The 27,290-nt window shown below is 37.6% G+C and overlaps 1 protein-coding gene across 1 annotated transcript in view; it reads left to right on the forward strand.

Moving 5' to 3' along the window:
• The window catches only part of PIEZO2 (piezo type mechanosensitive ion channel component 2), a 504,324-nt gene that overhangs the window by 340,872 nt on the left and 136,162 nt on the right, over positions 1–27,290 (forward strand). Inside the window, exon 8 of the mRNA XM_071208436.1 lies at positions 24,512–24,674. Within this exon, the coding sequence (XP_071064537.1) occupies positions 24,512–24,674 (163 nt within the window). The remainder of the gene's footprint in view (positions 1–24,511; positions 24,675–27,290) is intronic.

Raw genomic sequence — 27,290 nt, forward strand, 5'->3', positions numbered from 1 at the left:
TTTATCTCCTGCATATCAAAATAACATGAAATTTGTTTGTGTTTTTCTTCAACTCCCAGCCCCAGATGTGACCACTGGTTCTAATATGTATGGAAAAAATTACTGTTCGACAAGGTCACTGTCAATTTTAATATACCCTCTGGTATATTTCCACCACAGATTGACTGTCATGTTCAACTTAGACGCTAAGTGAGGCTATGGTAGAAGTAGCCATGTTTTCCATAAGTGTGATGCTAGCAAATGTTTAGTTTCTGCTTTAGAAAAATGATGGTTTTCAAGGTATTTATTTAGAAAGCTCAAGAATAACTTTAGCCCTACTGGTTAAAATAAACATAGTTAAAGTAGTAAGTAGCTTTCATTTTTTAAGAAATGCAAAATTTCATTTTATATTCAATAGGTTCTTCAAGGACCCAGTTTACCTCTTACTACTGAGTAACTGGGTAATATTTCTTCATTTCTTTGGGCCTTGTCTTTAAAATGGAGATAATTTACTTGCTTCAGAGTTTTGTGGTGAGTATTAATGAGATTATGTACAAAAGGGTCTATCCATGCTTGGTAATTAGAGGGTAATCAAGGAATGCTAGCTCCATTTTTCCTTTATAGATTTTGCATCTGTACAGAAAGCAATATAGCATGTGTGTGTGTTTTCTTTTAATTAAATGGTTATATGTGAGGGTTAGGAAGTAATGTTTTCTTATATCTGCTGGTTTCTAATTTATGTGGCATCTTAGTAGTTTAGTAAAATCAGTGTCTTAAATCCAACAAAGTAACTCTTCTTTCATGTTTTCTTAAAAGTCTCACCACCACCATTGCATTGCTGATGCAAAAAAAAATCAGTCACCTTGTCTTGGAAATTTAGTACTATTTAATTCTATTTCTTAATATTCTCCCTATAAACAAAACTATGTTGACATTTTATACAAATATATAAATATATATATTTGTGTGCATATATATATATACATACACAGATTTTATATGCATATAAGTAAAAGTAGAGTGGCAATAGTTATAACTACCTTCCCATAGGATTATTATGGAATATTAAATTAGTTAATATTTGCAAAATAGTGTCTGGCACATATTAAGAACTGTGGAAAGGTGTTTTTTAAATAAATTAATTAAATAAGTTGCCCTACTAGTTAGCTAGATAGTCAAGCATCTGATCAGAACATTAATAACAATATAGAAGTCTAGTCTCTCATATGTCTTAATTTTAAATTTCAAGTTGTAACAGTGATTTGGTTTTTAGGCAATATAATTCTAGGTGCTTGTTTCCTGACTTAGCGATAACTACTGTGTTTTGGTCAGTTACTGGGTGAGAATCATTTTGCTATGTGCTTTTAATTTCTTCTGTTATTTAATCTTCACAATAACCGTATAAGGTGGGTGCTGTTATTTTCATGCCTGTTTTATAAAGAGTAAAACTGAGTCTGGCAGAGGTGGAGTAGCATATCAAGGCCACACGCTTATTAAATATCAGAACCAGGAATTGAGCCCAATTCTGTCTGACTCCAAAATGGGTGCCCCTATTAGCGACACTGAAGTATAATTACCTTCAAGCAAACAGTACCCATAGTGTATGTTTTCTCTGCCCTCCTCAAATGTTCACTAACAATCTCTTTGACCTACCCAGTTCCAAAGTAACTTTTGGGAATTCTGGGCTTTGTATTTTTTCTCCCACCGGGAGGGAGTGTGTAGGAGGGACATCTGTAGCCATAGCAACTAGAAGCAGCCCATCCCCCAGGCCTCCTGGGGGCAGATTGAGCTAATCCTTGTGGATACAGAACATTTGGATCCAGGCAAGGAGCAGTTAGAGGGTTTGCCTGGTAGCTCAGGGCAGATACTGCAGCTGATTCAACTTTGTGGCCCCTCAGTATCCAATACCAATCTTGCCATTGGCTCCAGTGAACGGTCCCTAAATGATAAATGAGTCTTTTGACATTAAACCTTTCCAGCTATAAAGGAATACAAATTAGGCATAGTTCATGGTGATGTCTTTTTTCCAAACTTGGTCCAAATGATTGGTATTAATGAATACATCACAAAATATGCCTGGAAGGTACGTTTAAGCCCTCTCAAATTTGAAAATTAATAGCAAATTAATGATGGTAGAAATTCTTGTGGTGGAAAGATTGAATGTTCTGACAAGTAAAGATCACCGTTTACAAGAAGTCTTATCCAGAGGCCTCCTTTTGAGAAAAGGCATTTTAGAACAAGACTATTCTTTAGCTATCAAACTTTGTATTGGAATGTGTGATTGACTTGTTTGTAAGAGGTAAGAATCTCATCCAGGCCCTTTGTTTTAACTGATTGCAGCCACACCTCATTAATTTCTTAGTTTGGTTGTAGATAAGCCAACTTGGCTGACTTGTGAAGTATTTTGAGAATAAATATAATGAAAGATAGTGTCTTCTAACCGCTTGGGTTGTTCAAGTTCAGAATATTGCTTATGCAGTATCATCGGTTATTGTATCTTCTTTTTTAGTCCCAAATATCCATGACTTCAGAATAAATTATTAGCCCTGAAAGTAAGAACCAAAATGCTTTGATTCTCTTCAGGGTATTTCTAACCAAGTTTTCTGCTGAGAAAATTTGACAAATGTTTTTATAAATTTGCCAGTTACTCACTATTGATATAATTAGTGTAATTGTTTCTCTTAACGCTGCTATTGAAATATTCTGGATAAGCAATAAAATGCACATGTTCACAGTGTACAGTTTGATGAGTTTTGACATATGAACAAGACCGTCACTGTGATCAAGGCAATGAACCTATCCATCACCCTCCAAACTTCCCTCTGTCCCTTCGTAAACTCTCTCCTGCCCTTCCTGCCTACCCTATCGCCAGGTAACACTCATCTGTTTTCTGTCACTAGATTAGTACACATTTTTCAGAGTTGATTTAAAAGGAATCACACGTTGTGTATGTACTCTTTTGGGGAGGAAGTGAAGCATCTGTGGCTTCTTTCAATCAGCCTAATTATTTTAAGAAATATCAGCATCTTAACGTGTATCAACAGTTCCTTCTTTTTTATTGTTGAGTTGTATTTGATTGTATGGAAATACAGCCCTGTGTTTATTATTCTCCTCTTGATGAAATTTGGTTTGATTCCAGTCTTGGCTACTATGAATAAAGCTGCTATGAATATTTAAGGAGAAGTATTTGTGTGGACATATGCCTTCATTCCTCCAGGGTAAATACTTAGAAGTGGAATGGCACACTCATGTAATAAGTCTACGTTTAACTTTTTAAGAAACTGTTGAAACAGTTTTCCAAAGTGGTTGTACCATGTTACATTCCCACCAACATGTGAGTTTCAGTTTCTCTACATCCTAACTAACTACTTGGTATAGTTAGACTTTTAATTTTAAGCCTTTTAATAGGTGTATACTGTTCATTCCTTGTAGTTTTAACTTACATTTCCCTATAATTAATGAAGCTGAGAATGTTTGCATGGACTTATTTATGTACATTTATCTTCCTTGATGAAATGTCTCCTCAAATGTTTTAACCATTTAAAAATAAATTGGAGCTGTTTGTTTTTTAAATATTGAATTTTAAGAGTTGTTTATATAATCTGGATATAAGTCATTAATCAGATACATGTTTTGCAAGTATTTCCCTATTCTGTGTATTTTTTAATCATTCTCTTTACACTGTCTTTGTTAGAACATAGTTTTTAATTTTTGACGAAGCCCAATTTCTCATTTTGTTCTTTTATGAATCATGTCTTGAAATTAGGTAATATTAGTCCTCCATTTTTTTAAATTCAAAGTTATTAGGCTATTCAAAGTCATTTAAATTTTCATATGAATTTTAAAATCAGTTTGTCAACAATGCCCACTGGAATTTTGACTGGAATTGCATTAAATCGGTATATTAATTTGGATGAAATTAAGTCTTCTGATATAAGAGCATGATATATCTCTATTTACTTATGTCTTTTCAAATTTTTCCCATCATTGGTTTTTGTTGTTGTTTTTTTTTAATTTTCACTACACAAGTCTTATTAGTCTATTGTTAGGTTATCCTTTGAACATATCATAATTTTGATGCCATTGTAAATGGTATTTTTTTCCAATTTCTTATTACTCATTACTAGTTCAGAAAAAAACAATTGATTTTTTTATACTGATCTCATATCCTGGCAGCTTACTAAATATGTGTTGCTTCTACGACATATTTTTATAGATGCCATAAGATCTTTTGCACAGAAGGCCATGTTATCTACAAATAAAGACAGTTTTCCTTAATCCTTTCCAATTTGGATGCCCACCCTCCCTCCCTCCTGCCCTCCCTTCCTTCCTCCCTTCTTTCCTTCCTTCCTTCCTTTTCTAGAAACAGTTCAATGTTGACTTGAAGTGGTGAGAATGGACATCTTTACCTTGTTCTCCTTCTCAGGGGAAAGCATTCAGCCTTTCATCAATAAGTGTGATATAACTTGTAGGTTTTTCAAACCTGCCCTTTATTGGGTTAAAATAATCTCCACCTATTTATAATTTCCTGAAAGTTTTTATCTAGAATAGATGTTGAATTTTATTAAATACTTGTTTTGCATCTACTCAGATGATTATATATTCTTTTTTTCTTTTCTAGCCTGTTAAGATAGTGAATTGATTTTTAAATATTAAACCATTCTTGTATTCCTAAGATAACTCTCACTTGGTCAAAAGGTATTATCCTCTTTATATACTGTTGAATTAGAATTGATAAAATTTTGTTTAGAATATATGTATCCATGTTTATAATAGATAATGATCTATATTTTTCTTTTATTGGAACATCTTTGCTTGGTTTTAGTATCAGGTTAATGCAGGCCTCATAGAATGGCTTAGGAAATATTTCCTCTTCAATGTTCTAGAAAAAATTGTTTACAATTAATGTTTTGTTTTGTTTTTAATATTAGTAGAATTCACCAGTGAAACTATATGAACCTGTAATTTACTTTATGGGGAGGTTTTAACTGCAAATTCAGTTTCTTCTAATACATATGAAACTATTCAGGTTATTTTTTTCAGTGAATGAAATTTGGTAGTTTGTGTTTTTGACATAATTTTCCCTTTGCATGTAAGGTGTTAAACTCATTAGCATAAGATTGTTAATAGTATTTGCTGGTTTTCCTTATAATACTTTTAGATTCTGTAGTGATGTTATCTCACTTCAGAGATGAGTCATTTGTTTCTTCTCTCTTTTCCCTATCAGTGTGACTAGAGATTTATCAATTTTATGTACCTTCTCAAAGAAGTACCCTATGATTTCATTGATTTTTTCTATTAATTTTCTGTTTTCTATCCATTGATTTCCACTCAGATATTTTTAGTTTCCTTTCTTCTACTTCCTTTGTATTTAGTTGATTAATTAAACTTTGTGTTTAATTTGCTTTTCCTTTAATTTCTTTCTTTTGCTCATCTAAAAATGGAAATTTAAGTCATTGATTTAGATTTTGTTCTTTTCTAATATAGTATTTAGTGCTATACATTTATCCCAAAGTACTGCTTATAACAGCATCCCTAAAATGTTCATATGATATATTTGGTTTTTTTCATTCAGTTTAAAATACTTGGTAATTTCCATTCTGCTTTCTTCTTTAATCCACTGGTTATTTAGAAATGTGTAAAAACATTTGAGGATTTTCCAGAGATATATTTGTTTTTTATTTCCATTTTAATTCTATTGTTTTCGGAGAAAGTAATTTGTTTTATAGTCCAGAATATGGCTTATTTTGGTAAGTGTTTCACATGAACTTGAAAGAATGTATATTCTACTCTTATTGCATAGAATGTTCAATGTGTGACTCTTAGGTAAAGTTGTTAGGTAGTTATCCATATCTTCTATACACCTAATAAATTTCTGTTTCTGTTTGTTCCTGAAATTATTGAGAGAGTAACACTGAAATTTTTAACTATCATTTGTAGATTTGTCTACTTCTCCTTGCAACTCTTCCCAGGTTTGCCTCATTATTTTGAAATTCCTGTTATTAGGTTCAAAAACATTTGTGTTTGCAATATCCTCTTGATGAATTGGCTCTTTTATCAACATGAAATAACTTGTTTTGTCCCTTTCTTATTTGTTGCTCTCACATCTGCTTTGTCTGATATAAATAAAACTGCTCTGGCTTTCTTTTGATAGGGTTAGAATGGCCTATATTTTCCCATGATTTTACTTTTAACCTATTTGTACCTTTATAGTTAAACTGTGCTTTTTGTACACAACAAATGTTTGGGTCTTACTTTTTTTTATTCAGTCTGAAAATCTCTGTCTTTTAATTGGGATATGGAGATCATTTACTTTTAACATGATTATTGCTAGAGAAAGAAAGATTATTTCTATTTTTTTTAATCTGTTCTTTGTTTCCTTTTTGTGCTTTTTCTGGACAAAGTCTAGTGGTGATGAAGTCCCTCCACTTTTGTTTATCTGTGAATATCTTAATCCCTCTCTCATTTTTGAAAAAGACATTTTTGCCAGATAGAGAATTCTTGGTCAGCGTTTTTTTGCTTTCAGCACTTTAAATATGTCTTCCCACTGCCTTCTTGCCTCTGATTTCTGATGAAAAATCAGCAGCTAATCTTTTTAATGCTCCCCTGTATTGACTCATGGCTTCTCTCTCTTGACTTTCAGAATTTTCCCTATCTTTGGCATTTAACAATTTGATTACAACATGGTGTGGTTGTATCTATTTGGGTTTATCCCGATTTGTAGTTGGTTGTGTATATTAATGTATTTTGTTAAATTTGGGGACTTTTCAGTGATTATTTCTTTAGATGTTCTTTTTGCTCTTTCTTCTCCTTCTAGGACTCCCACAGTGCTTTTTGTTGATAGGCTTGACGGTATCTCATAGGTTCCTTAGGCATTGTTCACTTTTCTTCATTGTTTCTTCCTTCTGTTCCTCAGACTACATGATTTCAATTGTCTTATCTTCAAGTTCACCAATTCTTTCTTCTACCAAGTCCAATCTGCTGTTGATCCCCTTTTTAGGAAATTTCAGATTTCTTTCTGTGGTCTTTAGCTCTGGTTTTGTTTCATAGTTTCTATTTCACTATTGATAGCCTCTTTGTGCTCTTTCATTGTTTTTCTAATTTCCTTTATTTTTTTTCTTTATTTTAAAAGAAGTTTTAGATTACCTAAATGTTACATCAAAAATATAGGGGATTCATTTCTAACATTTCTCTGTGAAAAGAAAATGTTCTCAGGCAAGGTAAATAGTCCATAAATTTAAAACACCCTTAGAATATAAAACTTTTCTTATGAGCCCTAGATGTGACATCAGAGAAGATTAAGGTGCCTTTAATAATAGATTGAAAGGAATTTCAAAATGACCTCAATCTATCTACCAGCAAGCATGGTTCTGAATATAGCACACCTTCTATATGGTGTAAAATTGTCCTTTGGACAGAATGCTTTGATTATAAGATGGTATTCTGCACAGAGAGCATAAAGCCCAATTTCAGCATATTGGCAAACAGTTAATACACATATGTGCCAAAAAGGACTTCAAAGCCATGATGCAGATCCCAGAGGATGGAATGCAAAGTTTTTCCAAGCTTAAAAAAACAATGTAGTGTGAAACCTGTCAGATTTCAATTTTCTCACATGCAAAAATGCCTATAGGTTTGGCTTGGAAACTTGTTTAAAGCATAAGTAAGAAACTAATGAAAAAAAGATGGTTAAACATTGGCTGCATTTTTCATATGATGCAGTGTAGGGGGAAAAAGGAATTGGAAGCCAAAGAAGCAAAAATGAATGTTCAAAGGCACTATTATATTCATATGGATGGAATGCTGTAAGAATTAGAGATGATCCTGTTGGAAAGACGATTTAGAGATGGTTTCAATATTGTTCCAGCAGAGACATTTGCCTAACATTGGGGTTATTTCTCAAAACTGGTTGAAGCACAAACATTGCTTTCTGTGGTTATCTGACCTCCTTTGCCTTTGACAGTGTACCCTTGATTTATTTCATACATATAAATGAATTCTCTTTCCCCTTGCCAACAGTTAGATTTTAGCCCTTTGTTTAAATTGATTGTACCATAGCATTTTGGATTAGGAAGGTATTTTGACACCCTCTCCCACTGGTTCTCAAGCTTCTTTGTTGCCCCCAACATTCTAATGGGTAACACCATACCAAGTAGCTGTCTTTACCCACTACACCATCCAGTCCCAGTGATTCTGCGGTGATGAGCAGGGAGCACACTGTCTGCAGGTAACAATCAGAATGAAAGAAACGGAAGGGTGCAGTTTTAGAAAGCAACCCAGGAATTAATGTTTTGCCCCTGGAGAGTACTTCTCCTCTTAGAATCCCCAGACTCTCCCCAGTCTAGACTTGGAAAGTTACAAAAAGAAAGTTAGTGACAGCTGTTGAACTCAAGCTTATTGAAACACATATTCTTACATTCTGTTACCTTCCAGAACAAGACTGCACATTGTCCTTCCTCATTCATGCTGTTCTTGGCATGGAAAGCAGTTGATGGTCATTCCTGGGCAAAGAGTAGTTGTTTGTCTAACGTAAGAAACTACCACGTGGATCATAGTTGTGTAAAAGTACAGGTGTGCAGCAACAGTAGAAAAGAGTGTGCTTTGTAGAAACCAATCTGCAATTGGGGGTGTCCTCAGTGGCTCTCTCCTTCTTTCTTGAATCACATTACCAAGATGAAAGGAATGTATTTTTCTTAATTAACAGCCTAATGTTAACAGGGGAACATAATATGATGTTGTAAATTTCGCACACCTTGCCTACCCCCTCGCCTAAACCCTTGGAACCACTGCTAAATATCACCACCTTTAAGAGATCCAGGGGAAGTTGTGGTTCTTTTGACTCTATCTTAAAGAGGACATTTATATACTCTTGTTTTGTCAGCACCGTCAGTATGGAATTATAAAATATCTGGCATAGGGAAGCGGCTGCGGCTCAACCAGTTGGGCTCCCGTCTACCACACGGGAGGCCCTGGGTGTGGGTTCCAGGTCTCCTTGTGAAGGCAGGCTCGCCTGCACGCCGCGGAGAGCCACCAGCCCTCAAGCACCGTGGAGAGCCAACTCAGCAAGGAGACGCAACGAAAAAGGGAGACAAGTAAAAACACAGAAGAGCATGCAGCAGATGGACACAGAGAGCAGACAGCAAGCAAGCCACAAGGAGGGGCATAAATAAAAATAATAAATACAGACACAGAAGAATGCACAGCGAATGGACAGAGGAGCAGACAACAAGCAAGCCACAAGGCGGGGAGGGAATGTAAAAGACGCATAAACCAAGTTCATGGGTTTTTTTTGTTTGTTTTTTTTAAGGTTTATTTTATTTCTCCCTCCTCCCCTCCTTGTTTGTGCTCACTGTTCTTTGTGTCCATTCATTGTGCACTCTCTGTGTCTGCTCATCTTCTCTTTAGGAGGCACCAGGAACCAAACCTGGGACATCCCATGTAGGAAAGAGGCACTTAATTGCTGAGCCACCTTGCTCCCTGCTTTGTTGTGTCTCTTGTTGTGTTTCCTCTTTGTGTCTCTTTGTTGCATCAGCTTGTTGCATCAGCTTGCCATACCAGCCCATCATGCCAGCCCATTGGGTCAGCTTGCTGTCTTGTTCTTCTTCTCTAGAAGGCACTGAGAACTGAACCTGGGACCTCCCATGTGGTAGGCAGGTACTAAACTGCTTGAGCCACATCTACTTCCCATGTTTTACTTTTTAATAATAGCAAGGGTAGTAGTTGTTATACCAGCAGCAAGAATTTCTTTCACAGTTATGATTTTGCTTTAGATGCATTATATCATAAACCACATTGTCTCGATCTATTCATTAGGAGCAAAGTAAGCATTAACAATGGATTGTCAATTTATTTTTAGGACATCTGCTAACTCCACTATTTTTTAACATAATGTGACCTTCAACAAGTCATACCTGGGACTGAAAATTTGGGAGAGGGGTGCTAATGGAGTGGAGACAAGAGTAGAGGAATGTAAGTCGGTGACTGCGAAGATCTTTTTCAATGCAAAGACAATTATAATTTAAATAGATCCCTAAGACTTAAAATAAGGCATTAAATAAGCTTGGGATTGTTAAGCTAAGCACGAGCAGCTTTATTGCTCATAATGAAGATTTAGCATTATCAATTCTAGTAATTGTCAGGGGAGAAAAAAGATTAGCATAACTCAGGATTCTTAAATTTTGAGATTAGGGGAGAGATTCCAGAGACTAGCTAAGTCTGGCTGAGGGTTCTTTTATTCTATTTGGTGGGACTTTGTTCTTGCAATCCAGTAACTTGGAGAGACATCACAGAGTGTTTTGAAAAATCAGAAGTTTTCTTTTACATCCTAATATGAAGAAAATTGAAACATGAGTGACAATGGTTTATTTTAACTCAGTTAAGTCAGTTTCTCACAATGACATCACCCTATCAGAGTAGGTAGACATTTTCCACAAAGGAAATTAACGTAAACATCCCTACTGGATCTTTGGAATGAAGTAGTTGCTAAGCCGCTGCTACTCAGAACTGGGTGTTACTTACTTGGATTGTAAAATGATCAACAATAAGTTCTTGGTTAGGAGTTCCACTGTGTAGTTAAATTTTGTTCGCAGGCATATTGCCAGTATAACATTATGTACATTTTTTAATGAAACAATGGCATAAAGAATGCTGGAAAAATATAGAACAGAAACTCTGGAAAGTTTCTCTGTCTTTATAGACAGATCTGTTTTGTATTTGACAGCAAACACTCTTCAGTGGCTGGTTGCTCAATATTCTAAATTTGGAATGTCTATTTCTCATCCCGTGTCTTCTCCCTCTTAATGGAAAGGACTGAGGTCCTTGGAGCAGCCGGCCTTCAGCCTGGGAGAGCCTCTGATAATGTATCCAAGAAGGTGAACATGTGGAAGGGGGTGTGAGAAAATGAAGCTGGTGTTTCTGCTAAAGGAAGAAGTAAAGGAACTTGAAGGAAGAGTCTTCCATGTGCTAATGTTCCAGGAACGCTCTGTCTTTTATAGACAGCTTGGCTTCGTGGCAAGGAAAGGACTTTGCCGTTCCCCTCCGGCCTGGGCTCACATATGGCTTAGGCTTATTTACTCTGAGGCTGTGGGTAACTTAAGCTCTTGGCGTTGGGGCTTCTTCCTCCTGTAATTGGAATCCATGAGGCATTAACACAGGTTGTGTATGTAAAGTGCCTGGCATCTTACAGAAAGTCAGTCACTGTTTGTTGTTCGTTGCATTTTCCCAGGAAGGCTCTGTGACCATGAAGACGTGTGAAAGGAAAACCAGCCACCTAATTTATATACTGGGACTCGAGTAATAGTTATTAATAATTATGATAGTTCAGGTTTATTGAGCATTTACTATGGTCTGGTGCTAGTTATTTCATTTACCCCCAAATCCTATTAGATGGGTAGTGTTATTATCCCCATTATAAAGATAAGAAAACGGAAATGTGGATAACTTAAGAGATTTCCCCAGGGAAAGGAGTGGCAGAGGCAGAGGTGGAACTCAGACCTAAGTCTGCCACCAACTCTGACTCACCCCATTCTACAGCTCTCCTAATGCACAGGAAGGTGAGGAGCTTTCTAGAAAAGCGGTAAAACAAAGGAATAGAGAGGAATGTTGGCCAGGGCCACAGATATGTTTACAAAGGGAACCTTTCATTTAGGGACAGAGTAAAATAGGGAGCTCTCCAAACTAAAGGACTGGCACATACATTTTATAAGGAGAGTCCTGAGGCTCCAGGTCGAGAAAAGAAAGCATATTTGACTGGAAGCTGAGGGAAAAGAAGGAAGGGCCTCTCCAAAATCTGAGAAGCTTGAAGAGCTTGTGATAAGCCATTGAAACCGAAAGGATGGACTTGAAGCCAAATTCTATGAGCCGATGTCGTTACAACTTCCTTCATTTATGTGTAGTTTATGCTGTAGAGTGTCTCGTCCTGGTGGTAAAAATAGTGATAGATGGTATGATTCTCAACTTTGATTGCAAATAAGAACCTCCCTGTGGCAGTTTGGTATTGTTTATGAATTCCAAAAATAGATACTGGATTGTGTTTGTAAACTGGTCTGTCCCTCTGGGCATATTAGAGTATACTAGTCTCAGAGGTTTCACTTCTACTTTCTTAAATCAGGATTAGGGCTTTTATTTGACCACATCCTTAGGGTGACTTGGTTTGAGTCTCTGCCCCAGCTTCCCCCCTTTCCGCACCCCCCCCCCCCCCCCCCCGCCAACCTTTGTGTACTATATAAAAGGAAGTTCAGTCAAAGACAAGGAAGTAAATACATGGAGAAGGAGAACACAGAGTTTAGTTTTGGATGCCGGAGCCCTGAGGAGACAGCCAAGCCATTTGCCTTATAGTTTGCAGCTAAAGAGAACAAAGCAGCTGAGCCCAGAAAGAAACAAGCCCTGGGGACAGAGACAAGCCTTATGATACAGCTGAGATCAGAAGAAGCTGGAACCACAGAGCCTTAAGAGGGAAGAGAGGCTGAACCCTCACAGACATCGTCCATCGTCTTGTGTCAACACGTGGCAAAAGAAAGTACCTGTTAAGTAAACTTGAGTTGTCCTCTTTAGGGCCTTGTGACTTTAAGGTTCTGCCCCAAATAAACACCCTTTATAAAAGCCATCAGATTTTTGGTATTTTGCCATACCAAAATACCCCTTTGGCTGGCTAATACACTCCTGGAGCAGTTTGTAAATGCTCTGGCACCTTCACCCCTACCCAGAAAATCCCAGTTGATCTGCGGTGAGGCTCAGGTGTGACACATAAAAAGCTCCCAGGGAATTCCAAAGGAGTGACTGGAGGGGTTGCAGGTGTCCCCGTGGGCAGGAAGAACAAAGGAGAAGAGGACACAGGAAGAAGTGGGTCTCAGAGCTCCAGAAGTATGTCGTAATCTTCATTCCCCATTTGAGCACCTCAGGGCTGAGTTTCCTTGGAGGAGAGCTTCAAATCCCTCTGTAGTTCACCACCTGCCACCGTCATGACTATTGCCATCAGACACACTGTGTTTTCTGCCATCAGATATACTGTGTGTTTCCCCAACTCTGCCATGCAGAACCACGGCTGGCCATTCTGGGATGAACTTTCTCTCCAAGGAGGCAAGTTGCCACCAGCTGCCAGCAAGCCAGCTCTAAAGAACTTGCTTCTCCATCCCTCTCCCTTTTCTGAAACAAAGCTGAGGTTATAGAGTTAAGAAGTGTGCTCGTCAGAGTGCACAGTTTGCTGGAGACGCACGCACGCACAGTGCACTGAGGGAGGTTGTCAGGGTGAAGAGACAGGTCCTCCAGCCCAGGGTTCCATCCAATCAGTGTTCTTCCAACTTCGATGTGCATAGGAGTTGCCTGAGGTGCAATTCAAAACATTCCTACCCTTGGGGCCCACCTAGGCTTGGGAATCCAGGATTTCCAGGGGTAAGGCCTGAGAGTTGGCATTTAACATTTTTCTAGGTAATCACTCTGGGTAATCCCCAGGTAAGTACAGAGAGAAGCACTTCCCATCACATTTGCAGAGGCAGGTAGAGCCCACTATTTTTCCTAGGTAGAGGATACTGATAGAATTACAGAGCTCTAAATTCCCCAGATCATACTCCTTCCTGCTTTTGTGCCATCATTAAACAAATACTACTATTAAGCATCAACTATCTCTGTTCTTACTGGGAAAAAAATAAATAAAGCCCCCCCTCCCATCTTCAGAGAGTGAATTTGGTCTTATTTGTTAATCTTGGCTCAACTATTTACTACTCTCTATGTGCATTGGGTAAATTACTTAACCTCTCTGTGCATTAGTACCTGTCTGAGTTTGCCAGAGTTTCTATGACAAATGGCACAAAGTGAGTGGGCTTAAACTACAAGAAGTTTCAGTCTTGTGGTTTTGAAGGCTAGATAATCCAACACCCAAGAATTGTCAGGACTTGCTTTCTCCCAAGTTTATCACAATCTGGTGATAGCTTTCTGGCAGTCTGTCACTAGGCAATCTCTCCTTGTGTCTGCTCTTCTAGTTGCTGCTGAATTCTGGCTTCAGCTGTTATGGTTTTGTTTTTGTTTTTTTCTGACCCACTGCATCCAAATTTCCTCTCTTTATATAACCTCCAATTATATGGATTAAGGCCTCCCTGATTCAATGTGGTCTCATCTAAATAGAATCTTCTAAGATTCTCTTCCCAAATGAGTCCACACCTTAACTGCTAATGACATCTTCAAAGGTCCTCTGTTACAAATGGGTCCCCACCAAGTGGGATGGGGCATGTGAAACATCTTAGTTGACGATTTATAAAAGATCGTAAATATGAAAGGAAGTGCCCCAACCTTTGATGTAAGTTCAGGGTGATGAGTCTGGAGGCAGAGAGGCCAGTGAGGACGCAGAGGAGGTTTAACCAAGAAGAAGGTTTGCTGGGGAGAGAGGAGGAACTCAAGTGGGATGAAAGGGCACAAGCAGCATCTGTGAGAAGGCTCTGAGCAAGAGCTCTTGGGTGTAGTGAAGAAGGTTCCTTGAACAGAACATGGGTATATTTGGAGGAGCAGGGAGGAAAACTGTGAGGCTGAACCACCCAAGCCCTGCAGAGAAGGAGCTCTCATTAGTACCGCTGCTTCTATAAAGTAATATCCCCTGCACCAATGTGCTTTCCTGGTATTAATTTCAGCATACATTAAACTCATGAAAGCATCGCGACGCATCCATTAGACACATGCTTTTGTACTAATAAGGATTTGTCAGGACTGAAAGCCTTAGATGTTAAGGAAGGGAACTTGATTGTGAAGCTTTGATGATTTTACAGACACCTGACTCTAGGTGGAGTTTCCCTGAACGTGTGATCCGATATTGTCACCTGCATGGTGACGCTGGCATGTTATTTGGTGGCGAGAATAATCAGCATTTGTGGCTTACCATAATGAGTTCCAGGGTCCTTTATGGGCAGGAATATCCCATACCTTGTGCAATAATTCTGTGATCCACCAAGAACTAGTTCTGTGTAAATTCTGTTGGCAGATCTTCCAGGGTCATTTAGGAAACAATAGAAGGAAATGTGGATTCTTTAACTATAGAGTGCAGTTAAAAGGTACCTACCACCCCCACCCCTGGTCTTTAAGATATGAATCTCTGCAGGGTAGCAGTTCAGTTTCTCATTTTTTCTTGATTTTATTATCCAAAACCCAATTTAGTTAGCTGCATCCAGACTCGAACAACTTTAAATTGTAAAGGAAATTTCCTCTACTGGCAAGCTTTTAAGAAAGTGGGAAACAGCTTGCATCGAGTAATCCTTGAACATCCTGTCTCAATCTCTTAAATTTTGAAGCTAAGTGACATTTATGACCTATTTACATGATTGGTCTTATTTTAATTAAAAACTGTGGTATTATTTAGAATTTTGTCCAGGTTTTTTCATGTGCTAGGCTTGCCTTGCTTATGAAATCTGTTTACTTAGTAAACCGAGTGTGACTTCTACCCATGCATTTTAATTTTTTACTTTTTTTTTGCGTAAGACGTATTTTTTAGCAGAAATTAATTTTCCTTTTGACATTGACAAGGAAAAATTCTTTAAAATACTCAAATAGTGGTTAAAGACTTTATTCAGCTGGTGCACATCAGGATGATGCTCACAATGAGGTAAATCCCTGCGCTGAAATAAGAGTGAAGTTTTCATAGGGCAGAGAGAAGGGAGAGGTAAGTGACTGTTGTCCGGTTCCAGGTTACAGTTTTTCTTATTTGTAATTGCTGTAACTTTCTGAATGTCAAAAAAGTAAATTATATTAAAAACAAATTAATGTTAAGATGTATTCTATTTACTTAAAAATAGTACACTATGTGACATCGAAGAATTCCACAGATCTCAGTCTAGCTGAGTTCCAGAAGCTCGTTAATTGAACCACTCATTTATTTGGGGATATAAATGTTAACATCTCGTGTAATTTAATTCAAAGTATCAAATTTCTGTTTTGGGGTGGCTTGTATACACTCCTAGAACCCTGGAGAGTAGACATTAATAAGCAATCCAGTGTCCCCTAACCAGAATGCACACAGAATACAGAAATTGCAAAGAGAAATGTTGATAATATCCAGCAGGAAGTGTAGTAAGCTTGGCTTCTGCTGGCATGCTCTTTATTCCTTCTTTACCCATGAGAACTCTTTCCACTAGGTCAATGGGAAGCCAGCCTGGCTCTTTCCACACTTTCCAGGGGCTGGGTCTTAACAGGAAGAAGTTTAGCTTCCTTGGCTGCTCAAGAAAATACTAATGCAATGGGTTGGCTTAAGCAATGGGAATTTGATGGCTCACAGTTTTGAGGCCAGGGAAGAATCCAAATCAAGGCATCATCAAGGCGATGCTTTCTCCTCAAAGACTGGTGTTCTATGACTGGCTTCCAGTGATTCCTTGGTCCTGAGCTTCTCGGTCACATGGCATTGCACAAGGCCAGACACTCTGGCCTCTCCCTTCTCTCCCGTGTTCTGTTGACCTTCATCTTCTTGCTTCCCATACCTTCTTCTCCATCTGACCAAATTTCATTCTGATTCTAAAGGACTCAAGTAATAGGATTAAAATCCATCCTGAATGAGGTGAGCCACACCTTAACTGAAGTAACTCATCAAAAAGCCCTACTTACAATGGTTTCTCATTCACAAAAATGGATTAAGTTTAAGAACATGTTTTGACTTCCATCATTTTTGGTGAGAAGCCTTGATAATTCTTATTATTGTTCCCTTGTATATGGTGTGTTTTTTTATTTGGAAATTTTTAATAATTTCTCTCTCACTGGTATTCAAAAATTGAATTATCCTATGCATAGGTAAGTTTCCTTAAAGTTGGTTGAGATAGGGTTTATTGAGCTTCTTGAATTTATGTTTACATTTTTCACCAAATTTAATAAATATTTGGACATTATTTTTTAAAGTATTTTTTCTGTGCACCTTTTTGGGGAATCTACCTATACTTATCTTAAACCTCTTTATGTTGTCCTATATATCATTACAGTTTTGTTACTCCAACCCCACCACCCCAATCTCCTTCCTCTCTGTTCTTCATTTTAGATCACTTCTATCATCCTAGCTTCAAGGTCATTGATCATTTCTTCTGTGATATCTAATTTGCTCTTAAATCCAGTCAGGAATTTTTCGTTTTAGATATGGTAATTTTTAGCTCTATTAGCTCCATTTGGTTCTTTTGTATAAGTTCAATTTCTGCCTTCATTATGTTCCTGTGTTCATTTAATCCTTGAAAATATTTAAAAGAGCTCTGTTAAAGAGTGTCTGTGTTATTTTTGAATCGGTTTTTATTGGTGGATTTTTCTCTTGCTTTATCAGGTCTAGTAATTTTTTATTGGATTCTGGACGTGGTGATTTTTCACATTATTGAGTGTCTGAATTTTGTTTTCCTCCTTTAAAGAATATTGAGTTTTATTTTGGCAAGCAGTAAAGTTACTTATGGACCAGCTTTATCCTATTAGGCTTGTTTTTAAGTCTTCTTAGGGTAGGTCTAGATTAGCCTTTACTTTATGACTAGTTTAATCCAACTACAAAAGCATCACATTTCTGGTTATTCTCCTGAATGCTTGAGGGCCTTTCCACTCTAATTGGCCATAATTGAAATACTTCCACTCCTATGTGAGATCTAAGAATCATTCAGCTACAGTCCCTCAATATTTTTTCTTTACTCAGTAGTTTTTCTTTACCTAGCTTCAGGAGACTTACTATCTACCAGGGAAGAAATCTTCGCTATTCCTTTCTAGCAGGATTTGATAATAGTGCCTCTGACAAAGACTGTGGTATTTCTCATACTCTCCTCTTTCAAAATGGGAGTTGTTGCTGCAATTATAATGTTACTATCCCATTGAAAAATAGAGAGTGAAATTTTGTGAACTTATAAAGAGCTGTATTCTGAACTGTTAGAAATGACCAAGCATCTCCTAAGGTTCCTGGTTTTTGAGCAAGTTATATAACTTGGTGGAATTATGAAATTATTTTTTTCTTGTGGAGGGACAGACTGTGTTCTAGATGTGAGAAGAAAGTACACATAAATATTTAGAGTATCCACTGAATGTACCACGAAGAGACTGTGCTCTATTTATTCTTCATTAGTAGAGTTCCCAAATATTAACGAGGTACATTGCTGCCCAAACAAAAGATACATCATTCCAGCCTGAACTGTCTACATCTGTATTTTGAATGGGAGAAAGAAATTAACATCTATATTGACTGAAAAAAATTTGGTAATCATCTAGCTTGTAATCCAAAACTTTATCTTATGTAGAACACTTTCAAAGTCCAATTGAACTGACATAAGAAGTATTTCAAAAGTTTTATAACTATCATTTCTAATCTTAACAATTTATATATTTTCTAGCTTCATTTTCCAAATGAGGAAATTGAGGCTTAGAAAGGTCAAATGTCACATTCAAGGTCACATAGCTAATAATATTAGCAAGATTTGAATCCATATCTGGATTTCTGGTTTTGGGTTTTTTTGTTTTTTTTTTCCATTTTGCCATATAGACTCTGATTTTCACAAATTTATTATGATTTCATGCCAGGCAATTTAATTCAAGGGACGTGTGAAAATGAAAATATTAAACAGAATATGTGCCACCTGATACTTCATCATTTTTTAACCTTTAAAAATAAACTCCATGGTTTGTCACCATTAGATTTATTGTCATAGAGTAGGGGGAGTGGGCGAGGGACGGAAGAAAAAAGTTGAATATTTTAAGGTGATTTTTTTCCCACAATTCCACAAGCTTTTTAAGGGTACCCATGTTTGCTTTAAAAGTTGCATCACCACAGCCCTTCTAAGGGCAGCTGTAGTAGATGCTAGCTTTACACCTTCAAACACAATTAATCCTAAAGGCTGTACACATTCCTCTAAACCAGGGAGGACTTATCTACAGAAATAAGGTCTCATTATTACCTTTTTGGAGGCTATTTGCAAGACTCAGGGAGTTGTGAAATGGTTTGTTACTGGGCACTCAACTGAACCACAAGTCCTTATGATAATAATGACTGACTTTGTGCTTCACCAACCCACTTTCCAAGCATGAGAATAAAAATCACTGAGTTCCCTAGAGCTCTGGCAATGTAAAAATGTCCTCAGTTTAGCTGAGCTGAGTGTTGGGAAACCTCATCTCGCCTGAGTCTGGTTTCTGATCTAGAGCTTGTGATTTACTGTCAAACTTTCTTGAGAAATAGTTGCTTTCCTTCACTGCTTCCATTTCCATTTCTTCTTTCCATTTCATCCCCCTTTCCTTTCAATTACCTAAAGGATCTAAGATTAAAAATGGTAAGATTGCTAAAACATGTTTTTCTAAAGAATTATTTATTCCAAATATTTATTTTACCTTTCCTGAAAAGAATATATTTCCTGGCTTTATAAGAGGATTTAAAATCTGCCTGTCATCAACCTAACCATGTACTCTGTTCAACTAGTACTTATTTAATGGAAGAAAAGACTTTCCTGAATCATTATGAGAAGGCTGGATCATAAAGAATCCTAACCTTTTGAGAAGAAAGGCTAAATTAAAAGTGTGATGTCACTTGCAATACTACATATTTCTTGCAAGTGGCTGGGTGCCTCTATTACAAGAGGGAGAGCAGATGTGGACCTGGAAACAGGTGGAGGTATTATAAATCTGCCAACATGTGCAAGAAGAAATAAATGCCCTGCCAATTCATAATCACCATCTATGTTGTCAGATGTTATGAGTGCTTCAGAGAGAGAAGAAAAAGTGCAAAGCAAGCACGCTGTAGAAGGTGAAGAAACATCGATGATGAGTCCAGGGTGGCCCAGCAGAGCCTAGAGAATCTACTGCTATCGTGGGCCTACAGAATTAGAGCAATCAAATGTGACGAAAGAATGTCCATGTTGCTATGTTGTTGTGTTGTATATTATACCTAACTAAAGTATATTTGTAGGATCTTGAAGGAATCTTCCAGGCTGCTACACATTTTGTTCCTAATGAATATTTGGTTCCTAATTATTTCTTAGATGTAAACTAGGATTTTCTTATGTCTTAGACCCATATTTATTTATTTATTCATCCATTCAGAAGGTAAACTCAAAGTTCTTGTTTGAAGTCTGAAGAAAACAATAATTGCCTTCTAGTTGTGACCCAAAATAAACTTTAGATAAATCAAAATGTCTTTGTCATACCCTTATTATGTTCTTATTCTATGTTCTTATTTCCCAAACCGAGACTAAAATTATAAATGTTAGAGTTCAGCCTGCAGTGTGTTTCTTCAAATATTCTAGAATGTGCTTGTATATCTGAAGTTCCTTCTCAGCACTTCTTTCCTTTTCTCAAAAGAAACTTTGCTATTCTTCACATTCTACCCCTCTCTAACCAACAATCAACTAACTTAATGGAATAGCTTATTCTGATATTTATTAATTCAATTAAATCAACTTACCTATAAAGCCTGCTGTATACTAGACACTGTCAGAAATACCAGTGTCAAGATATATACCCTTTTTTAAAAGAATTAGGATCAAACTGGCCAAAGAGACAAGCCCACAAACTAATAGTAATAGAATTACAAACTGTGATTAAAAATGCAGTTGTGGAGGACAAAGTGATTCCAATTTGGAAACATGAAAAAAAGTTTCTCAGAGATGATAGTATTGGAGCTAGGTCTTGCCTCGTCAAGGATTTCCAGCTAAAAAAGGGAAGAGGAAAAAGAAAAAGAATTCTAAGTAAAAAGTGTTGAGAATTGCTTTTAAATTTTTGCTTTATATTAACTGTAAAATAATATCTGGATTGAAAATAAGAATGAAGAGGAACTGATGCTTACAGCAGAAACTAGTTGTCATACATTAGCATAATGGTTCTGATGATGGGCCACAGCAGTCATTCCTATGCAGCTGATAATCTAAGTGACCCCTACAATATTAGGGGATGTAGAAAGAATACATGGATATGTGTATGTTAGATGATGCAGCTGGGAGTGGTGCTGGAGTTGTCGTGAGAGAAATTAGAGAGCCTGTGAAGCCCTGCATGACTTGCTGCCTGGAATATGCTTTATCAAGGAGTGGAAAAAACTCACCTGGGACATATATCCTTAATTTTTCATTAGGCAACCGATACCAGAAAAGTCCCTACTACCTGGAAAGAACTCTGGCTATACAAGGAATAGCAAGACCAAGGCCACCAAGCTGTCATGATAAACACCAAATAGCCTAGCGTAACTAAAATTTACAGTGTCTGGGAGAAGAAGGACAATGAGGCTGAGTGATTGAAGGCATGTGGAAATACTATGCTTGGGACTCTGAGTTATTTTCTCAAAGTGTTTTTTTTAATAGGAAGGTGATGTGCTTATCTGGGTTTTAGGAAGATAACTAGGGTAGTGGGCAGGATGAAAGAGAGGCGAGAGAATCTAGAGACACAGGCCCTCCCTTTGCATTAACATATCCAAGAGAAGTTGAGGACCTGTTCTATGGACATGTGTCTTGAAGGTATGGTACATCCTCTGGTAACCTATCTCCACGTGGGGACCTGCCTTCCAGTATCCTTTAGGTTATGAAAGAGCTTATTCAATCTCAAGCATTTAGCATTAGATCTTGAAAATGCCCTTTCCTTGTCCACATGCTTATATCTCCAACCAACCCCCAATTCTATTAAATTTCATAAGGATGCCAAAATTCAGAAATGGTGAGTCATTTACCAAATATACCAATGTACCTTATTGATAGAGTTGGGCCTGGATCAGAGATAAGCAAGGGATATGCCAAAAGGAAAGTTTTATCTTTCAGCTTCTAAACTAGCAGTAAATGGGACTGCACTACTCCATAGTTGTGCCATTCATATGCTTCTCAGGCAGAGAGAAATCTCTATGGAAAGAATTCACATAGCCATTTTCAGATATTTTAGGGACTGGTAAATTTCAAAAGTATCGATATTTTTATTTAATGAATTTGAATGCTAGAAGATCTTCCAAGCCCAAAACCACCATAAAGATACTAGCACTCATTTGGGAATCATCAAGATTGAATGAACTTTTTCATTCCCAGTGATGCCTCAATAACTAAGTAGAGTCTTTGCTCTTTCTATGTCCAATCCCTTCCTTAGACCCCTGCCCCCAACCTGGCAACACCTCATCAGTTTTTCATAATTTATTTTATCTGCTCATCTAAGGCTTTTTGGATGGACATCCTCAACACCCAGGGTTCGTCTGACCAACTACTCTTCCCAGCATCCACCCCAAACCCCCACAGGCAAAAAGTGTTTCCAACATCTGCTCTCAACAAACTAGCATACCACATCATCACAGGTAGAGAATGAGTTCCTGGAGGGCTGACACTATGACATCACTTTTCTTTGTATTAGCAATATCAAGAAGAAGTAAGTAATAGGAGAAACTATGTGTATGGATGTGTGTGTGTATGTGGGGGCGGGGGGGGGTTATATGGGAATTCCCTATACTTTTGGTGTAAATTTTCTGTAAATATGAAACTTCTCTAAAAATAAAGCTTATTACAAGAAAGAATAAAAAAGAAACAATCCTGGATTCTAGGAGGTCCAATATAAAGATGAAGTAATTTAAGTAAATGTGCATACTGAGTAAGATCATTGCAGTACCTGAAAGGATGTGAAACTTCAAAGTACAAATTTCCCATCTTATCAAGCAATTATTTCTATAGTATCCAGTCTCTTACGAAAAAGAGAGAGAGAGAAGTCTTAGATCATGCTGTATTTGCAAAGCTCTTTTAGAAAAAACATGTCCTTGTAAGGGACAACAATTTGCTATTCTATAGCTTCTAGTCATGTTTGTTAGTACTGTCAGTACAAAATATACAACTGATTCTTCAGTATTCATGTAGAAATGTCCAAAATTAGTCTGGAATAAGATGATATCAAAGGTAACACATAGAGTGTTGATGTGATATTAAGTCTTTCAGGAGGTCCATGGAACAGTTACAAGCCACTGTGGAAAATAATCTACTAAATTTCCAATGGGGTAAAACAGGGGTTGTTAATTTGACATTTGATGAGGTCACTTCTGGCACATGTGTGAGGTCTGAAAACCGCCAGCTTTGATTAATCCAAAAGACGATTAAGATCATCTTATTTTAGATCTAAAAGCTTTCAGTTCTGTGTACTTTCCACAAGAAATTAACATTTTAATCCAGGACCCCAGAAATATTTCAGGTCATTTCAGTATTCTAAGTGGAGCATCTCTGTTTGCACTCAGGAAACTTTTCTGTCAAATGGTAACAAAAACCTGCCTGGTCTTAGACGAAAAGATAAAATAAAAGCAAGTTCTAGTATAACTTTTTTTTCTAAAAAAATTGAATAAAATTAATTTGCTTTCTATTTAGTTTACTTTTAAAATCAGTGTTCAGAAATTCAATACTGAATTTGCATTGTGATAGAAAACACTGAAATCTTTGAGGAAATTATAGCTGAATGAAGACTATAACCCCAAAATTAAAGGAAATTTACAAAAATAAATAAAGAATGCAAACAACGAAATGCATGCAACTCTCTTAGCATGTAAAGGTTTTGATTCACTTAGCAGAGTCCTGTATTAGAAAATTTCATATAAAATGAGTTTTTAAGTGGATCATATTTTTACCCTATTCTCTATGATATAATCAGTTACACTCTGATTATATAGTGGTAATCAACATGAAAAATAGACCTTTCAAAATTTAACAAGCCCATAAAGTCATATTTCAAGGCACATGTTCATCAGTTATAAAGCATTGAAATTTCCCATATATATAATTACTGATGAAAATATATCTTACAGAAACCCCAGTTTACAGTGAGTGAATGTTATGGCTACATTATAGAATGGTGTCCAATTTCCAAATTTGCCCAATGATGAATAGATTATTTTAAGTCTTTCCAAAAACAAAATATTTACCCATTTAGTTGGACTTATGTTTTATCCAAACACTTTACATTTCAGTAATGCAGAGTTTAAATAGGACTGACTGACCACTAAAAATGAGTAAATTCCTAATGGAATGCAAAAATTTAATATTACCCATGTTTTGAACCAATGTAAAGATTAGCTATTGTTGGCATCAGTCACATATATATATATAATGTGTATTGAATGAATGTATTACAAACAAGGCACTTTTCAGCAACTTCAGTGTATTAGTAACTTCACACACAGATATTTCCATGGTGCACTGCTTTCTGCCTTTAGTTTCTGAATGCCCTCTTCTTTCTTCTAATAATGTGATAGGTTTGTTTTCTTTGAGTCCTAGGTTTTCCCACATTGGAAATATAAATATCTCAGTTTCTGTATCAGATACTTTCTGTGTCTAAACTCTTATTTCCATTTTTTTCATGGTAGATTGTCTTACAGAATGACCTTAATTCCAATCCAGTCCAGAAACATTCCAATCCAGTCCAGAAATTCAAGTTTTTGCTATAATGCACTTTTAGGTGCCTGAGCCAAGATTTAACCAATATTTCTTCCAGAATCAACTTGGTTGTAGTTTGTTCAACATTAACAGTAATAAATCACTTTGTTGTTGTTGCAAAAATAAAGGTGCTTTTATTCTGAGATCATATAATTTATTGCATCTTTTTTGCTCTTTTTCCCTTTATTTTTAAACAGATTATTTGGCATCAAATCAGTAATTCAAACAGACTGCTCCAGTACCTGGAAGATCATAGTCAACCCTGAGCTGTCCTGGTATCACCATGCCAACCCCATCCTGCTGCTGGTGATGTACTACACGCTAGCAACACTGATCCGCATCTGGCTACAAGAACCCCTTGTAAGGCTAAGAAGCTTTTCATGATCTTGTCTGCAATGTTAGCCTGGACTCGCCAGGTGAAATGACTCATTTCTATTCCTTGCCGGAGAGAAGCTGATTAATCAGTACTATATTCAAATATGACTGCAATGTTCTAGTTAAGAGTGTTTTCATCCCATCAGGAGTCTTGCATGAATACAAACACTATGAAAATTAAGGCTAGCCTTCCTGCCAGTATCACTACATGCTGTTGAGGGGGGCAGGTAGGAGGAGAATGGAATGCTGGGGTTTTATTGAGCACTTACTAAATGCCAGGCTGTCAGTTATCTGCTAAGCTCTTTGCATATGGTCTCTCATTGAACATGTGAAGAGCAGTTCTTATGATACTCATCTTACAGATGAGGAAACAGGCTGGAAACATGAAGTGCTTTGTCTGAAATCACACATTTATTGAAGGTAGAATTCAGGTTCAAGTCCATGTGTGTTTACGATGAAGTTGGGTGGTGTACACTCCCGTTATTGCAGGGATTGGGGGTTCCCACAGTGCTGAGGGCATCGCATGGGCAGCCATGTTGTAAGTGGGCCTGTAGCCCCCTGAACATTTCATTGAGCTGAATGGTATCAGGACCAGGTAGAAACTGCCCTTTTTCATCTTCATGCATAATTTGGGACTCGGATCCCTGCCTTCTCATCACCCCATGGGAATATTAACCTGTACATGACACTTTGGAGGGCAGGTCCACAGAGACTGAATGGTTTCTCTCTTTTTCCCTTCAGTGGCAGAAAACTGCAGCCAGCTGTTATTGCCTGCCCTAAATGACTTTAATACACTCAGGGGTAAGGTATCTTAATTGGCACTGAAGAGGGCAAGTATTGTAGAGGAGGGTTTCACACCGTTTCACCCACCACCTGCAGGAGGAGAAGCGAGGTGTCTGTGTTCTCTGGGCACAGCCACTACCCTTCCAGTGACTTCTGCATGGCTCACCTTCTGCTGGAAACCCAGAAGCGTTCTCCTACTTTCTGACCCACAGGCTGTGCCTACACATTCATTCATCTGCTCATTCATTCAGTCAGTCAGTCAACAAATGTTTACTGAAGGCCATCTGTGTGCGGGACCAGGGACTGGGGAGAGAGCCAGTGACCACAATAGCAATGACCCTATTCTCAAGAGTGGTGTTTTCTACCAGAGGAAAAGCAGATAAAAGAAGCAAATGGGAAGAGACTCACATAGCAGAAATAAAGCTGAGTGAGATGCCCTGCCTCCCTCCATCCCTAGCAGAAGTGGGACCATGGAAACGGGGCCTGTGACCAATCCCCGGTGAGGTGGCCCCCTCCACTGTGCAGACAGGCCAAGCCTGGATCACTGAGGCCATCCTTGTAGGCTGTTCGCATATGCCTTCCCGCTGGCCCACAGATAAGAGGTGTCTAGCTATGTAATGGTTTTAGGGTCAGGAGGAGGCCCAGCCATCTTGGATTACATTTTTCTCCAATTCTCTTCTAAAATTTGATTGTGCCAGCAAAATCCTTTATGGTGTGCAGTATGTTCATTTCCTCTACCAACACACCTATGAATGTGTATATGTGACACATACACAAATAAAAATATACACATAAAAAAGTAATGTATATTATGGGAACTATTCCTGAGCAGTGTCTTACAAATAATGGAATGATTTTGAAGCACTCAAGTTAATACAAGTTCCCAGGGCTTTTAGTGTTTTCCATGATAACGCACATCATTTCTCAAATAATGCAAGTCTTAAATATAGAGGCTGTCATTTAGGGTGAAGGTTAAGCCATGACCCCTTCAGGCTGTCCTGGAAGCAAAGGAAGAGAAGGACGTGCTAGGAAGATAAACTAAGCTGCCGGCCATATTGTGAATAGTGATTTAACAAGCACAATATCTGGAGGAGATAGTGCCAACACTTCAGGTGGTCTTTATTTAGGTGGGCTGCAACAGAACGTCGTTCTCAGTGAGGTAATGTTGTGAGACAGGTGGCTGAGGATATCATAGGCTGAGCACAACCAAGGATATTTAATGAAAAATGTTGGCCACCAAATGTGAGCCCTGAGGCTCAGGTCTATCAGCAAACGAGAAAAGCAGGTGCCAAGAGTTAAATATAATCCATGGGCCCCTACCCAACAAGGATGACTTCCCACCCAAGGAATTGGATCCTTCCTGCTCTGTCTGGACTCACTGGGGACTAGATATTGGGCCATAAAATGAAGCTGCTTCTCCATCCAATATCAAGGATAACTTTGTTACACTTTTCATTGGGACACCCACATTAGGGGGCCATCTAAAGCACCTAAACACGTTCTGTTCTTTATGCTTTGTCTTTCTCATCTCTCCTAGACCGAAGGTCAGATCCAATGGGCTAATTGAGGCAAATGTCTCATTGGGCAAGGGAAGTTTTGTGCAGCAGATATGCTTTTGCTTAATGTTATATGTGAATTCTGAATGAGTCTGCCTTTAAACATATTCCTGCTTTTTATGGGGTTCAGTGGGGAACAGGGAACATTTAATATTAATGTACCTAGTAGGCTTATGTATAATTTTTTAAATGTCTTGATAAAACCCCATAAATTGTATACCTTAACTCTAAAGCATAATCATAGTGAGATAAGTGTCAAACG

Source organism: Dasypus novemcinctus, chromosome 16 (assembly GCF_030445035.2).
Source record: "Dasypus novemcinctus isolate mDasNov1 chromosome 16, mDasNov1.1.hap2, whole genome shotgun sequence".
NCBI lineage: Eukaryota > Metazoa > Chordata > Mammalia > Cingulata > Dasypodidae > Dasypus > Dasypus novemcinctus.